The 17,397-nt window shown below is 42.4% G+C and overlaps 1 protein-coding gene across 3 annotated transcripts in view; it reads right to left on the reverse strand.

The window, feature by feature from the left end:
* Window positions 1-16,936, reverse strand: part of GRTP1 (growth hormone regulated TBC protein 1) — a 99,845-nt gene extending 82,909 nt beyond the window's left edge. Inside the window, exons 1-3 of one of the 3 annotated variants that reach the window (XM_073350358.1) lie at window positions 16,811-16,936; window positions 13,409-13,560; window positions 7,094-7,252 (exon numbers count right to left, since the gene is read on the reverse strand). In XM_073350358.1, coding sequence (XP_073206459.1) covers window positions 7,094-7,199 — 106 coding nt within the window. In that variant the 5' untranslated portion in view covers window positions 7,200-7,252; window positions 13,409-13,560; window positions 16,811-16,936. The other 2 variants (XM_073350347.1, XM_073350353.1) reach the window with 2 other exon arrangements.
* Between the last annotated feature and the right edge of the window lie 461 nt (window positions 16,937-17,397).

A 17,397-nucleotide genomic window follows, 5' to 3' on the forward strand; every position in this document is an offset into this window, starting at 1 on the left:
CCAGACCCTTGGATCTTAAGAACAATGAACAATCCTCCCAACACTTGCACTCCCCCTTTCCTGGGAAATGTTGGATAAAAAGCCTCACCAATTTGCATAGGTGACCACAAACCCAAACCCTTGGATCTGAGAACAATGAAAAAGCATTCAGTGTTTTACAAGAAGACTTTTAATAAAAAATAGAAGTAAATAGAAATAAAGAAATCCCCCCTGTAAAATCAGGATGGTATATATCTTACAGGGTAATTAGATTCAAAAACATAGAGAACCCCTCTAGGCAAAACCTTAAGTTACAGAAAAGATACACAGACAGAAATAGTTATTCTATTCAGCACAATTCTTTTCTCAGCCATTTAAAGAAATCATAATCTAACACATACCTAGCTAGATTACTTACTAAAAGTTCTAAGACTCCATTCCTGTTCTGTCCCCGGCCAAGACGACTACAGACAGACACACAAACCCTTTGTTTCTCTCCCTCCTCCCAGCTTTTGAAAGTATCTTGTCTCCTCATTGGTCATTTTGGTCAGGTGCCAGCGAGGTTACCTTTAGCTTCTTAACCCTTTACAGGTGAGAGGAGCTTTCCCCTGGCCAGGAGGGATTTCAAAGGGGTTTACCCTTCCCTTTATATTTATGACAGCTTGTGTAACAATCTGATAGTCATAGGCTACAGAAAACTTGTTTTGTTTCTGTTGGTAGAAATAGCAGTGTTGTATCTGCATAATCAGAATACTTTTTTAAAAAAAACAAACTCTTTCTTACAATAAAGAATAATAAAATGTTAATACACTACATTGCACATTACTGATTACTTATTTGGGATGAGGTTAATATCCAATGAACCAGGCTAGAGATTCTGGCTTGCTGGCGGAGGAGCTCTCTTCCTCTGAGTATGCTAAAAAGGATGACCAAATTTCTAAATACCTATCCTCTTGTTGACACATCTCTTGTGAACGTACTTTGTGTGAAAGCTTTTCCACCACAAAGACAATCCATATTTTACTACACCACACACATTTTTCCAATAAAGTGCAATATAAAATCTTCTTGCTAACAATACAAAAAATGAATTTGTTGTTCTGTTTAAAATGTTCATCCTTTACTGGAGCATTAAAGTAAACAGGTCAGGGGATCTCTAGGATGTTGGCTTTTTGTCATATAATCAGAATAGGTTTATTAATGTACAATTTGGAAGTTGCTGGAGAGATTAGAGCTGACATTTCAGATATGGTGTTTCCCCTTCAGTTATGTAGATTAAAAAACTATATTATATATACATATATAACAGAAGCTGATCCAAACAAATTTATTAATTGTACAACCTGAGAAAGGCTCCATGGTAAAAGCGTCAACTCTAAATTTTATTTTCCATTGCCACAGCACATTTTACAACAGAGGTGGGGAAAATTTGCCTGATTTTATGTAGGATTTTAACACATCACATTACACATCCAATGAAGTGAGCTGTAGCTCACGAAAGCTTATGCTCAAATAAATTGGTTAGTCTCTAAGGTGCCACAAGTACTCCTTTTCTTTTTGCGAATACAGACTAACACAGCTGCTACTCTGAAACCTGACATTACACTTAGTAACAACTACATCATCCTGAGGGCTAAGGCCTTTAGAGTATTATACAGTGGTTTAAAAAAGAACCAGGGTACAATAGCTAAAGTATCAGTAAGAGTGCAAAATTTACCCACCTTTTCTAGAAAGGCTAAAACCAATAATCAAGAAAGACTGCAAGTTTTCTAGAAGGATGTAGAAAAACTTCATATCCAAGACAGAATTTAAAAAAAAAAAAAAGTTTTCCATTAACCTTAATTTGGTTTTTGACATACAGATGGGAAGGCAACATTTAATTTAAAGGAAAAAAAAAAAACCCCTACAGTTTGAAATAAATTTGACCAGGCAGTGAAGACAAAGAATCCAGTATGATAGTTTTTACTGACAGTTAAGCCCTGATCCTGCAATGAGCTCTGCAGAGCCAGACCCTGGGGCCATGCGTAGCCCCAGTGACCTTAACAGAGCTGGACAAGGGACTGAGGGTCAAGAGGGCGAGAGCAGAAGGGGCATGTTGGCAATCCGTTCCTAGTAAATGTTTTAAGTCCTATTTTGAAAAAATTAAAATAATGGTGCGTTAGTAATACAAGCTGGCAAAACAATGCCTCTATCAAATGCAGGAAGCAAATCAGCTAAGTAATTACTTTCTCAATTTATTTCTTTGCTGTAATCCTGATGAGGAAAACCCTTTGCATGTTTCTCTCTCCTTTGTCATCATTACAGCATTTTTGACACCTCATTCAGAAACAAATATTCAGGCCCAGGACCATGCAGCATGAGATGACGAAATGTTTTTAAAAACCTGGAATTAGAACTGTAGAAGCAATTTTTGCAGCAATTAGATAAAAATATTCAGACCTAAAGCTGAATGCCTTTCTTCAGAATTCTGAGACATTTAGGGGATTTTGACAACCAGACATGCATTATCTCTTCATCTCAGTGTTCTACACTTTTCCAGCTCATCGTAATACATGGATCCTTCCCACTCCACACACAATGCCCATCATCATACTGGACCATCCGTCTAGTTTAATGACAAAAGTTACAGGATTAATGTGATGGATGCTACATTGTTCTGTTCATTCATGCTGCTTTTGGTTGCTCTTCCTCCCCGTCCTTGCATTTGTAGATAGAGTTGCCAGTTTTGTAATTGCACAAAAGCTAGCACCTTGCCCCACCCCAAGACCCCAGCCCTGCCCTGCCCCATCTCTGAGACTCCACCCCCCCCACTCACTCCAGTCCCCCTCCCTCCGTCACTTGCTCTCCCCCACCCTCACTCACTTTCACTGGGCTGGGGCAGGGGGGTTGTGATGTGGGAGGGGGTGAGGGCTCCAGCTGGGAGTGCAGGCTTTGGGGTGGGGTCAGAAATAATGAGTTCACGGTGTGGGACAGGGCTCCGGGCTGGGGCAGCGGATTGGGGTCCAAGAGGGGGTGCGGGCTCTGGGAGGGGGCTCAGTATCTGGGAGGGAGTTTGGGGCTCAGGGCTGGGACGGGGTTTGGGGTGGAGGTGCGGGGTCTGGAAGGGAGTTAGGGTGCGGGAGGGGGTTCCGACCTGGGGCAGGGGGTTCACGGCATGGGCCCTGGTCATGCAGCGCTTACCTCAGGCAGCTCCTGGTCAGCGGCACAGCAGGGCTAAGGCTGGCTCCCTGCCTGACCTGGCTCCGCACTGCTCCTGGAAGCGGCCGCCATGTCCGGCCCCTAGGTGGAGGCGCAGTCAGGTGGCTGTGTGCAGTGCGCGCTGCCCATGTCCGCAGGCGCCACTCTCGCAGCTCCCATTGGCCACAGTTCCTAGCCAATGGGAGCTGCCGAGGCAGAGCTCAGGGCAGGGGCAGTGCGAGGAGCTTCCCTAATTGCACCTGTGCCTAGGGCCCAGAGGGACATGCTAGTTGCTTCCAGGAGCTGCGCAGAGCCAGGGCAGGCAGGGAGCCTGCCTTAGCTCTGCTGTGCCGCCAACCAGACTTTTAACAGCCCGGTCAGAGGTGCTGACCGGGGCTACCGGGGTCCCTTTTCGACTGGGTGTTCAGCTTGAAAACCAGATGCCTGGCAACCTTACCTACCTACCAGAACTGTAGGCTCTTCATGAGCAGAAAGAGACTTTTAACATGTCTACAATATTTAGTATACTGCATGTGCATTATTTCTGCATTTACAGAAATAATAAAATATATTGTTGTATTTCTTCCTCCACTGCAGTCCTGCCAACCACAAGCATTCAAAAATCATGAGTCAAGCCCTCAAAATCATGAGTTTTTAAACATAAGTAGTTTGGGGTTCTTTCTTCTTGTCTTTGAACCTTTAGATCCTAAGTTTTGTTGCCGTTGTCAAGTTGTGGTAATGATTAAAGTGAGATTCTCAGATTAATTTTCCTCCCTTTGATGGTGCTAATAGTAGTATCTTAGGTAAAACTATTATCTTAGTGCTAAAACTACAGCACTTTATGGAGCATGATTGCCAGAAGATTTTGAGAATCATGGGAATTACAGATTTGTGAAGCAAATATTAACAAGATTACATATTTTTCTTTACTTTTTAAATCTATCACAGCATTAGAAATATTTAATATAAAGCAGGAACGCACTGAATGGCTGAATATTAAAATTAAACTGCCATTTCAGTGTAACTTGTCTTTCAGCTGATGCCAAATATCTAAATAGTCGACAAGAACACAAGGTTTCATGAAAATTAAAAATGGCGTATATCTTAATTTTTTTCTATTTTCTCCTACCCTCTCACAGATGCTCATGTTATTCTTTCACCTCTAACAATTTTTTCCTATGGCCTCCCAGCTATTGTCTTCTATTCCTTATACATCTACACAGAGATAAAACCATGGCACGGCTGTCACAGGACTGGGTCAATTGACTTGGGCACTAAATATTGTTGTACAGATGGTCAGCCTCAGGCTGGAGCCCAAGCTCTGGGACACTCCACCCTCACCATCTCTCTTCCTCTTTTCAGAGCTCAATCCTGTTTTTTTCAGTTGCTCATTCTCTTATTCACTTATTCATTTTAATTCCCATGGTCTCCAATTCTGCTTGTCTGTCTTTTCCTCCCTCCAGTGCGTCTCCCAAGTCCTTATTTCTTCCTATAACTCACTTGTGTTCCCTTTCCCCCTCATCCCAACACACTGCTTTGTTTCACAGGCTGACTTAGCCAAACAGTCACCTGCTGTCCTGGTAAGATCCCTGGTTTTACTGCCTAACATTGCAGAGGGATTGCTGTCATTGCCTTTGCTCTCTAGAGGCCACTGGTGAGGCTGACCTTGGATAATCATCTTAGTTGCTCCCTCTACACACCCCTAAACTGCAACTCATGGTTCAGCATGGGAATACTGAAGCCTGATGATTTCTGGTCTGGACATTCTTCCTGCAGGAGTCTGGATATGCATGTTCCAAAATGCCTTACTCAGGTATGTAACACCAAACTCCGACAAGCTGCTATTATTTAGTTTTCGCAAAAAGAAAAGGAGTACTTGTGGCACCTTAGAGACTAACCAATTTATCTGAGCATGAGCTTTCGTGAGCTACAGCTCACTTCATCGGATGCATGCCGTGGAAACTGCAGCAGACTTTATTTATACACAGAGAATATGAAAAAATACCTCCTCCCACCCCACTGTCCTGCTGGTAATAGCTTATCTAAAGTGATCATCAGGTGGGCCATTTCCAGCACAAATCCAGGTTTTCTCACCCTCCACCCCCCCACACAAATTCACTCTCCTGCTGGTGATAGCCCATCCAAAGTGACAACTCTTTACACAATGTGCATGATAATAAAGTTGGGCCATTTCCTGCACAAATCCAGGTTCTCTCACCCCCCTCCCAAAAACCACACACACAAACTCACTATCCTGCTGGTAATAGCTCATCCAAAGTGACCATTCTCCCTACAATGTGCATAATTAAGGTGGGCCATTTCCAGCACAAATCCAGGTTCTCTCACATCCCCCCCACCCCCATACACACACAAACTCACTCTCCTGCTGGTAATAGCTCATCCAAACTGACCACTCTCCAAGTTTAAATCCAAGTTAAACCAGAACATCTGGGGGGGGGGGGGGTAGGAAAAAACAAGAGGAAATAGGCTACCTTGCATAATGACTTAGCCACTCCCAGTCTCTATTTAAGCCTAAATTAATAGTATCCAATTTGCAAATGAATTCCAATTCAGCAGTTTCTCGCTGGAGTCTGGATTTGAAGTTTTTTTGTTTTAAGATAGCGACCTTCATGTCTGTGATTGCGTGACCAGAGAGATTGAAGTGTTCTCCGACTGGTTTATGAATGTTATAATTCTTGACATCTGATTTGTGTCCATTTATTCTTTTACGTAGAGACTGTCCAGTTTGACCAATGTACATGGCAGAGGGGCATTGCTGGCACATGATGGCATATATCACAAATTGGATACTATTAATTTAGGCTTAAATAGAGACTGTGAGTGGCTAAGTCATTATGCAAGGTAGCCTATTTCCTCTTGTTTTTTCCTACCCTCCCCCCCCCCCCAGATGTTCTGGTTTAACTTGGATTTAAACTTGGAGAGTGGTCAGTTTGGATGAGCTATTACCAGCAGGAGAGTGAGTTTGTGTGTGTATGGGGGTGGGGGGGATGTGAGAAAACCTGGATTTGTGCTGGAAATGGCCCACCTTAATTATGCACATTGTAGGGAGAATGGTCACTTTGGATGAGCTATTACCAGCAGGATAGTGAGTTTGTGTGTGTGGTTTTTGGGAGGGGGGTGAGGGGGTGAGAGAACCTGGATTTGTGCAGGAAATGGCCCAACTTTATTATCATGCACATTGTGTAAAGAGTTGTCACTTTGGATGGGCTATCACCAGCAGGAGAGTGAATTTGTGTGGGGGGGTGGAGGGTGAGAAAACCTGGATTTGTGCTGGAAATGGCCCACCTGATGATCACTTTAGATAAGCTATTACCAGCAGGACAGTGGGGTGGGAGGAGGTATTGGTTCATATTCTCTCTGTATATATAAAGTCTGCTGCAGTTTCCACGATATGCATCTGATGAAGTGAGCTGTAGCTCACGAAAGCTTATGCTCTAATAAATTGGTTAGTCTCTAAGGTGCCACAAGTACTCCTTTTCTTTTTGAAAAAGAAAAAGAAATTCCTGCTGGATCTGTCATCCTAAAGAAACAACTTTAGAGCTTTGCGGACACTGAGGACGGCAGTGCACAATGAAACAATCACAGAACTGTGCCAATTTTTGTGTCAGCTTCTTTAGAAAAATGTTATTATTACAGTTGGATCAGTTTGAATATCAAGTAACCGCAACCTACTTACCACCACCACCCGGCCCATTCATTTTAAGTTTGGAAGGAGCATTGTTAAGTCTGAAGAGAGTGGTGTTATTACAGAGTTTGAGACTATTTTAGTTTTCACATTAATCATTATTAAACTACTACTAAACATTTACAGAAACACAACTTTACTGCCACACACAATGAAACCAACAATTTAATCTGTCACTCTTACTTTATAATACATAGTTATTGACTATATGTATAAACATTAGGACATAACCTGTCTTGATTGCTTCCATCAGCGTGTCACTTTTCTCTCCCTCAAGTAGTTTATTATAGTATCCAGGGTTTTGTTCCATCTTGGCCTGGGCTCCACTTACAATCATCCATATCAGTGCACGATGCTCATTGGGAACGCCTTTCCTGATATATCTCTTCACTGCAATGCAACAAACAAAACCTTATTTTTCTTCTGGAAACAAAACAGGAAGTTGAGAGGTTCTAGGAGAACTCTTGACAAGCATTCATTGATTACAATGCTTCCTCCCTCCTCCACGTAAGAGCCAAAAGTGAAGACAAACATTTAGATTTACTTATGTAGTATGCAGCAGATTTAAGTGGCCAGAATATACTGTACTATGCTCAGTGTCAAAATACAGCCACAAACACACACACAAAACCCCAATCTCCCCTCCCACAAAACACACAATTAAACAGGTGGTTTCCAGTAACTCCACAGATCCATCAGAGAGCAGTCCTTTTCCACAGGTTTAACGTATACGTACTACAGGGAGAGTAAATTACTATCAGCTGAACACTATCCCATATATTAGAGTTTTAATGTTTCCCCCTCCCTTTTCATTGTGATGTCCTCTTGAATGGAGATCTGAAAATAAAGTGGTTTTCCCATTGATTTTTCTTCTTTTTCCATTTGGAAAATATTGATTTTTCTTCTTTCCTTGTACTTCTAACAGAGGTTGACATTGTGGTTTTCTGTTTGCTCGATTATGCATCGGCATCACTGAGGACGTTAGCATGACTCTAGGATTAGGGTTTGGCAGTTCACTAGTGCTGCTGCAAAGCCCAGTAATAGAAACACTAGACCCCCCCCCCCCCTCCCCCAAGTGCATTTTTAGTCATCAGGGCTAGTGGCTACTGTCTGAATGACCCTGTTGGAGAGCCAGGAGGAATGAGAGAGAAACCATGGATTTTTTCACGATAGCTGAAGAGGTTTTTGTTTTTATAAATCCAGACCAATTCCCTCTCCTAAAATACCAACCACATCATTTAAAAGTCACTGTGAATTTTGAAGCTCAAGAAATACTGTAGATAGGTTCTGCACTACCTAATTTCAAGTGATAAGCCCTGCCTAAACCAAGAGGTATGTCTATTTGAAATAATCTATGCATGCCCCTAAAAGTGTACTCACTTGTTAGGTTGAGGATTATTTGGTTTTATCCTAACTAATATCATGCCTTTTTCTTAAAAGGATTATTCCAAAAATATACTCCCCCTTGTAACTGGTCTCCTCCTGGTATAACTATTTACTCTGAAAGCCTCGCCAGTATCAGACATAAATCTAAATCAAATGCAGGAAACAGGGACAAGCCTTTGACTTTGGTATCCAGTACAAGGGGACAGCAGCCCTGCAGCTTAACATACACATTACTCCTCAGTGTCATTGTCCTCACGACAACAGATGTCCTTAGGCTTTCAATGAGAAAGCCCAAGTATGTATCTATCTAATATTATACACACACACACACCTTATATATGGGATATACTGTTGACCACATACCCCCAAACTCCGTTATAAACAAGGCAAGTTCTCATGCAAATGTTAGAACTACACATCAGAGCCTTTTTACAGTGCTGCCTCCCTCACATCATTAAAATGCTTAACAGTGGATTTTACTCTTTCCTCAAACAAAAAAAAACCCAACAACAAAAACCACAAGAACATTTCATAGAGTGGAATATTCTCCAATTACAATACTTGTAATGCTCCTTGAAAGAGGTTACATCTTGCATGATTCTTCCTCCCTCACCTGACTCAGGCTGAAAACTAAACCGAAGGTCCTGATTCCACAGAAGATTCCAGATGAGCAGGCCCCTGCATCCACACAAAGCTCCATGGACTATCAAGGTTAGTGACACACATGGTGTCATTTGTATGAACAGCAGTACATATAACCTCAATTTAAACTGCACCTGCCCACTTGTATAATAAAGGAAAAAACCTTTAATCAAGGTATGTTGTCGGTATAACACTAGTGAAAGGATGCTGCCAACCTGAAATCTAGTCCATTTTTTTTTAAATGAGTGTAAAGTAGTTCCCAGTACTGCACTTACCTCTGGCTCACCATGCCAGGTTTAGTCGATTTACAATCACATTTTTGAATATATTTCTCTCTCTGTTACAGGATAAAAGATCCAGAGAGGGAAAGAGAATATATTTAAAGTACTGCCAAGTGCCAAAAGTAAGTGAAATAAAAAAAAAATACAGCATTTCTCCAGTATTGGACATTACTTATAACAACAAGAGGTAAGAGAACTGTGACAGAAGTGCGATTTTTAAGTAGACAACATTCCCTTAATGGTAGAATTTTCACATTCACTCAGAAAATTCCTATTTCCTTTGCCTATAGACAGACATGCTTTTGGTATAGCATGACAAATTAAGTCTGTCTATGGTGTGGTTAGGCAAAGTCATGTGGGAATGTATTAATTAAAAACAAAAAAGAAAGACTTATTTTAGCCAAAAATATTATCAAAGTTCCATTATGAAGTATTTCATATTTGCAGCATATTTCTGCACATAAAAAACAAATTTAAGTGTTGAGGAAACTAACACATACTCTAAAGAAATATACCCAAGAGCACAGCTGAAGCCAGGAGACAAACATATGGAATTTTAAAAGTTGCTTATTTTATTCTCAACACATCAAAAAGAAACAAAGTGGATTTTGTGTACAGTTGGCATTCAAGTTATGGACAAGCATGAGATCGGAAATAGTTTATATTTTCTTTGTAACATCTTCATTCCCCTCTCACCACACAAACCCCCATCTCACCCCATGTTTTATACTCTAAACAAACATGTTCCCGTTTCATTTTCCAGTACCTTCTCTAATTTTAAATGCTATGATTAATTTGGCCTATTACCCTTCAAATAAGACTGAAGAAGTTTAAAAGGTGTATTTAGGTATAGAGAGACAGTGAAAGCGAAACTAACAGGCACAAAACCAAAAATGGCACAAATAAAGAAAAATGAAGGAATTTCTTCATGCAGAGTAAAAAACTTACAGAACAAACAAACAAAGGCAGGAATTGAAGCTGCAATTGTTTTGACAATCAACAGACAAGCACTTAGGTCACACACACACATTATAGGATTACAACTTGAAAAGGTACTACCATTTTATATCATTTCCTCATTTAGTTCTTGAAGAGTACTGGGTACAATAGCATGACTAAGTGGAACAACAAACAAGATCCAAAGCCTTTTAGAGAGTAATTTGGACTGTACAGCTGTATTCTCTTTAATAGGATATTGAAAATTACTCTAGTTCACTTTGAAAATTATTAGAAGAAAAACTGACCCGTGTCCAAATACCTCATATCTGAACATGCCATATCCAGTTTGGACAACAAACTACAAAGTGGAAACAAACAGGAGACGCCTGTGCCTTCATTCAGCCTTTGATAAGACATTTCTGACAAGTTGCAAATCATAGAATCTGGTTTCACCAATATTCTGTATGTCCACAAACTGCAGACCCTTTTCCAACCCACAGCACTTAGTGCATTCGCATCAGAAGGCTGATAAGTTTACACTAAGTACTTTCTGCTACAAGTTGTTTCCAGCAGCAAGTAGGTTACTTGAATTTCTTACACAGGCACACTGTAGGTGGGAATTAAAGTAACTTTCAGTGGTCATGTAAGGCTCTCGTATTGCACCTCTGGTGCTTGTTGACCAGCTGTAAATGAATCAAAGCAGCAAGCTGACTTGCGACACTGTAAAGAAAGCACAAATCACAGCAGTTGAAGAGATTGCAGCAGAACCTAGAGCACGGTGGGAGGGGCAGGGACTTGTCAGGTAATGTGGGGGTGCGGGGAGGAGGAGGAGAGAAAGAAAAGAAGAGCAAGAAGTGAACCTAGGGTGGAGAGAGGAAATGAAAGACAGCAGAACTGAAATAGCGAGGAACAAGGTGAGAGGGATAGCAAATATGGGATGAAGAAAGAGCAAATGGAATGATGATAAAAATTCATATGACCCATCTTTCTGGAACTCTGTGATCAAGGGAAACAGGATATACAGCATAACAGTTGTTAAAGCACCCTAATTAGTTTTCTTTCAAGCAGAACAGAACTATGCATGTACACATGCCATGTCAGACACGAGGCATCTGCATGAAACAAATCAGCACATAAATATGCTGTATTTCCAAATTAAGGAATTAGCATTACATCCCTTCTTCTTGTCAGTATGATAGGAATTAGGAGCTTTTCTGGGGCCTGAGGATATATGGGCATGGAACTGCTGAGATATCATACATTAAATGTCCAGTAAAACTACACTACACAGTCTGAAAGGGTCTCAGATCTTCCCTGGGGAAGTAGAAAATTAGGGTGTGGAGGTTCTCAAAGGGACTGTACAGAAGAACTGTATGTTAAACACTCCTCTCTGTTTTGTATTACAATCAGTTTGCGTTTGGAATAGACATTATTAGGATTAGCAATTCAGACTCCTAAAGCATCAGATCAAAGAAACCAAAATGTGGGGTTGGGAGAGATGAAGGGTTCAGAGGATTAACAGACTGACTTGCCACGGTTCCAATGGATGAGTGATCCTGCAGGATAATAATGTCCTCACAAACTGGAGACTATCCATATATGTTTGTGTCCAATATGGGAATAGACAACAGACATGGTGGATCCTAGTAGCAGTATCCTGGGGCTAGTGCTTAAATCAACACTTTTACAGAATAAAAGTAATCTGCCACTTTCCTCCTCCAGCATTTCCAGCTTGAGTAATTTTGGGGTGTCACTGCACAATGGAGCATGGAAGATTTGTCGTTAATAATGTGTGTTTACAGTAACTCCAAATAGACTGCCTCAGCTCTGCTGTATTCCTTTATATTGGTCATATTCTTTCTAAAGGTGTGTAAGAAAGTGTACTGTAAGCAATTCTGATGATCTTTAGTAAAAAGTTAGTAACTGAAAATTTGATGCAACAGCCATCCAGGATCCTCTCTATTGCCATCATGCTTCATGTCCTTCATCCACACATCAGATTTAATGGAACCCCTAATTCCAGAAAGAGTGGCAGAGATTTTACAAGTATGATGTAATGCCCCTTAGGCCCGCAGTGCTTCTCAAGCTATCTGATGTGGGGGACCGGCAATTTTTTTTCCCCAGTGTGCGCCCAGACCAGCAGCCGATGGCTAGCGGACTGGCACCAGTCTGCGGACCACCACTTTGAGTAGCACTGCCTTAGGAAAAGTTAACACTGTAGAAAGAGCTATCACTTTTCTTGCTGCATTGCAAAAATTCCCCAAAAGTAGTAAGCGAAGCCTAGTGCTGAAGCACACCTCTAAGGATTCAGGTGCAATTCAAGGGCTTGTCTACCCAGGGACACTCAGGAAAATTAATCCAAATTAACTTTTCAAGTGGATTAGTTGAATTAAACTAAACCATATTAAGGCCACTTTAATGTCTGTGCTGGGCATCATTGTGAGAATTCCAAACAGGATCCCCAGGAAGGACATATTGGATACATCATTAAGTGCAAAGGGAAAAATAAGAAGCTTACACAGAAAAATTTCGCTCCCACAAGGAAAGGGAAGAGAACTTGCAGCCTCGCATGATTCCTTGCCCACAATACCTCCCTTTAATTACATTGCCCCCCTCCACTTTCACATCCTAGGCTATCATGAGAGGTTTTCCTGCTTCTTGAACTGGCAATTAAGAGTTCTGTTAACATCTTCTGAAATATTTGCACCTAGCTCTTCTGTTAATTTTACTTTCTCTGTTTTTAAATTTTGATTATTAAGTCTTAGCACATACATAGTGCTTTTTAGCCATAAGACAACCCCCGTTTCACAGATGGGGAAAAACGAGGCACAGAAAATTAAGCAACTTGCAAAATGTCAGAGAACGAGTCAATGTCTCGCCAAACCTGGGAGAAGAACTCAGAACTCCTGATGTTCAGTTCTTTACACTTTCTGCTGCACCATGCACCTATCCTTTAATGAGGTCATTTGAGCACACAAATATGTAAAGTAGTATAAGCAATAGTAACAAAAAATCCAGTCTCTTGCAGGTATAATCCTTCTTGATTACAGACATAGTGACTAAGATATTATGATGCACATCAAATAGGATTACTCCCTTGTGAACTTTAAATCAAACTGATTATCCCTAGAACAGCACCAAATTTGTTTATGTATTATTACTGAATTCAGTCTGTTATTACTTAGAGCAAAAAAGACATTTAGTATTGTGTTCTCAAGTGCAAGCCAATTTAAACTTAAGTTCTATTCTCAACACTGATTTACATTCAGGTCCAATAAAATACAAACATATAACTTACCTTTTAAACTTTTCTGTACCCCATTATTCCCCTTTAGAAGCTTTGACCATTTTATTGCTCTTCTAGTGAGTATCACCAGATATCTAGAAAAGAATTCTTCATATGACACAAAATCAAAGTCTTCTGGCCTTTCAAATCCATATGGATCAACCCTACAATATAAAAAGTTATTGTACACAAAATTTCTCCACACACAGACTTAAAAAATATGTAAGTATGCTTTAGTAAACTAAATTGAAAAACAGTTATGGAAAATACAAAACAATGAACTGGAACGTATGTAAATTTATGGTCAATGCCAGACTTCCTTGCTTTTGGCAATTGGGAGATTTAGAGCCAAAGATCTATTTTGTAGACAATTGGCTTAAACTGTGACTAACTGGAATGAGGTTTTCATAATACAGAAAAAATAGGCAACAACAAATGTAAGGAATATAGATTGCAAAGGTAAGAGTCTATGATTCAAAGATTAAAAAAAATTAGTTTTTCCACTAGTGCTGTGCTAGTAAATACAGATTGTAATAACTCATTCAATTACAAAGATTACCTTAAAAATGTGCTATTTTTTTGTAACTTTTTGGCAATAACCTATTTAAAGAAAAACACTGTTTGAAAATTGATTACATAGTAATGGCCTCCATTTTGCCCTTCACCAGATCTACTCCATGTATGTGTGTGGCATCAGGTGTACTTATTTACAATAATCGGGGGGGTTGTTTTTACAATTTTTTATTCCCATTAGTAATGAAGAACCAACATTGGCTATTGAAGAGTGAATTGGATATTATTCTGGCTCATACATCAACTGAAGTGGTGAAAGATCCCACCTGTGCAAAATACTTTGCATGGAAGGACCATTACACCTACCCCAGTGAAGCCAATGGGTCTTTGCCTGGGCACAGGGATCCACTCATGCAGAGCAGCTTGTAAGATATGAAGGCCTAAATTCCAACTGTGAGGGCAAATTCAACTCTCAGTTTCACAAGTCCAACCTCCAATAATGACAAATGGAATTGTACAGGTGTAACCATGGGGAGAATTTGACCCATTGAATCTTTTATTGGTGGTGATGCATGAGTCAGAAGAAGCACTACTGCATGTTCAGACCCACTGAGTTTACAGGGCTAAAAGTAATCTTTCATTTGTATGCTGAACAAATTTGATGTGGAATCAGAGAGACAAATACAAACATTAAACCCTATAATACAGTTTTTAGAGTCACTAATCATTCAGTCATGATCTTCCTTGGGAAAGTTTTTTTTTTAATTCTTCATTACTTTTATGATTAAAGAAACCTTTCACACTCATACACAGAGCATTCAGACAATTCAAGAAAGCATGACACTTCAACCCACACATCACGTTTAGGATTCTGATAATGAAGGTAGGGAACACAGATTCATTTCATAATTCAGTCTGATTGTTGGGAAGCAGGAAGGAGACAGGTTTCAAAAATTATGAAGATATTCTCAACAGTTAGATAATCCCATATCTACAGGCACTGTGCCTTATCTGAAGTCCTGGGTGGTCTCCTGATTTTACAAAATTTTCTTGTCTGTTTTTAACAGAAGCTTGTATGTATGTCAAAGCCATTAATCTCTTACTTTTAAGAGATTCTTTGTTCCAGTGCATCACTAATGGTTTTTTGGGAAATGGAGAGAATGACACTGACAAACTTCCCTTCGGAATGTATTCATCCTCTCTAAATCCCCACAGCACGACACCCTTCCAAGCTTTGTTTTACAGTAGTTAATTTTCACATTTCTATATTTAATTAATTGTATTGTATTAATTAATTAATTGTATTAATACAATTATACAAAACTGTTTCACTTCTATTTATGGAGAATGTCTTGTAAAACAGATATTTAATTACTCTTTATTCATCTCTTCCAAAGTCTTTCTTTCATAGACTTTGCTTTGCCCCAAACCCTTCATTGTTCCATGTAAGAAACTGGTAGAAAAGATACCACTCTGAAGGCCCACTACCCAGAAAAAGTATCTCTTTCCAAGGACTGAAAGTTGGGTTTCATAGATCCTGCTTTTTTTCCTTCTTCCAATTGAGGAAATAGTTTAAATATAAAAAATAAACAAGTAAATGATTAAAAAATATTTTAAATTACTGCACCTCCTTTCAATTTTTGTGGGCATTAAAGGTTATCTACCAAGACACAATCTTAACAGAACATATGCCCCTGTGTAAGAGGCTTTTGAATGTTAATCTCAGTTTTCAGAGTAGCAGCCGTGTTAGTCTGTATCCGCAAAAAAAAAAGAGTACTGAGTCTCTAAGAAAAGGAGTACTTGTGGCACCTTAGAGAGACTAACAAATTTATTTGAGCATAAACTTTCGTGAGCAACAGCTCATTTCATGGGTGCCACAAGTACTCCTAATCTCAGTTTTGTTTGTTTGGGGGGGAGGAGACTTTAGAGCCATTTAATCCAGTAAAAAGAAAAGGAGTACTCCACAAGTGCTCCTTTTCTTTTTGTGAATACAGACTAACAGGGCTGCTACTCTGAAGCCTGCCATTTAATCCAGTGAAGCTCACAATATAGCCCTCCCTAAGTGAGAAAACCTCAAAAACACGGGCTTACTCAGCACAGTGAAATGCTATTACTAATACTTAAGGAAAATCTCAATGGTGCTGTTTAGCTGCGACAATGGGAATGAGGACAATTTTGATCAATAAGTAAAATTACAGCGAAAGTGCCATTCCTTTGAAAAACACCCACCAAACCCGCCCTTCAGCACAGAGCCAGCCTTTGCCAGCACCCTCAGCTTCAACCCAGACTATGGAGGAGTGTCTCCCCCCACGAACAGCCCCGCTCCCCCTCTCCCTGCCTGCACCACTCCCGGCACCTACACAAACACACAGGGGAGCCAAGTACAGCGCTAGGACGTGAGCGCTGAACGAGGGAACGAAGCCCCCCCAGCAGCGGGCCCCCGCCCCAGCCCCAGCCCGGGCATGTGTACCTGGGAATGCCGGCCCCAGGCTCCGGCGCGCCTCCTTCGCCCTGCTCCATGGCCGGGCAGCGCTCGGGGCTTCCCCTAGCAGAGTCGGTCCCGCGCCGCGCCTGCCGGGCGGCGGCGGCGGCGGCAGCAGCAGCAGGGGGTGCGGACCTGAGCGGAGTTTCTCCACAGGGCCGCCCCAGCGGGAGCGAGCTCGCCTCACACAGGGCAGCGGCGGCAGCAACAGCGCCTCCTCCTCCGCCTCCTCGGGACCGGCCCCATCAGGAGCAGAGGCTCCAAAGTTCAGCCCCTCGGCGCCCCGGGCGCGCCTTCCTCCTCCCCCGCGAGAGCTGCCGTGAGACGCCAGAGAGACACGCGGGGAGCCAGCGCTCGGCCGCGGGCCGCTCCCGTGCCACAGCCGGTGACAGCCCCCTCCCGCCCACCTGGGCTGTCACCTGAGGCGCTGCGGCCACCGGCAGCCCCGCGCCCAGGTGCGGAGGCTGCTGCTCCGGCAGGGCAGCGCTACGCAGCCCCCTCGGGGCCGGGCCGCCTCCGGGGCGGAGCCCGTGTCTCCAGTGACTCCGCCTCACCTGCTGCCACTGCTGCTGCCGCCGCCGCCGCCGCGGCTCTTTCCCTCACTCCGGCCTCTCAGAGGGGCGGGATCCCGGGCCCCGCCCCGCCGACTCCTGTGCCGCCGGCCGGGAACCAGCGGGCGCTGCAGCCTCTTCCCGCCGCCCGGCCCGCACTCGGGGCCCAGCCGCCCTTGGCAGGGTCGGGCTGGCGCCCTGGCGAAGAGGGGTCTGTGCCTGGCCGCTGCCCGCGCTGCAGCGGAGCGTCTCCGTTTGCCCCTGAGCGCCAGCCTCGCCTCTCTTGCTGCAGCGTGGGACTTGGCCAGCGTTGCACCCACCCATGGCCCCATGAGAGTTTGGCTGCAGAGCGGGCGGGATGATGCCCCCAGACTCCGGCACTTCACTGGCTCAGCAGCTGCAGGCTTCGCCTACCCAGGGTGGCATACAAGGTTGTTACAAAGAGGAGGGGGAAC

The sequence above is a fragment of the Lepidochelys kempii genome, chromosome 1 (genome assembly GCF_965140265.1).
Source record: "Lepidochelys kempii isolate rLepKem1 chromosome 1, rLepKem1.hap2, whole genome shotgun sequence".
Taxonomy (NCBI): domain Eukaryota; kingdom Metazoa; phylum Chordata; order Testudines; family Cheloniidae; genus Lepidochelys; species Lepidochelys kempii.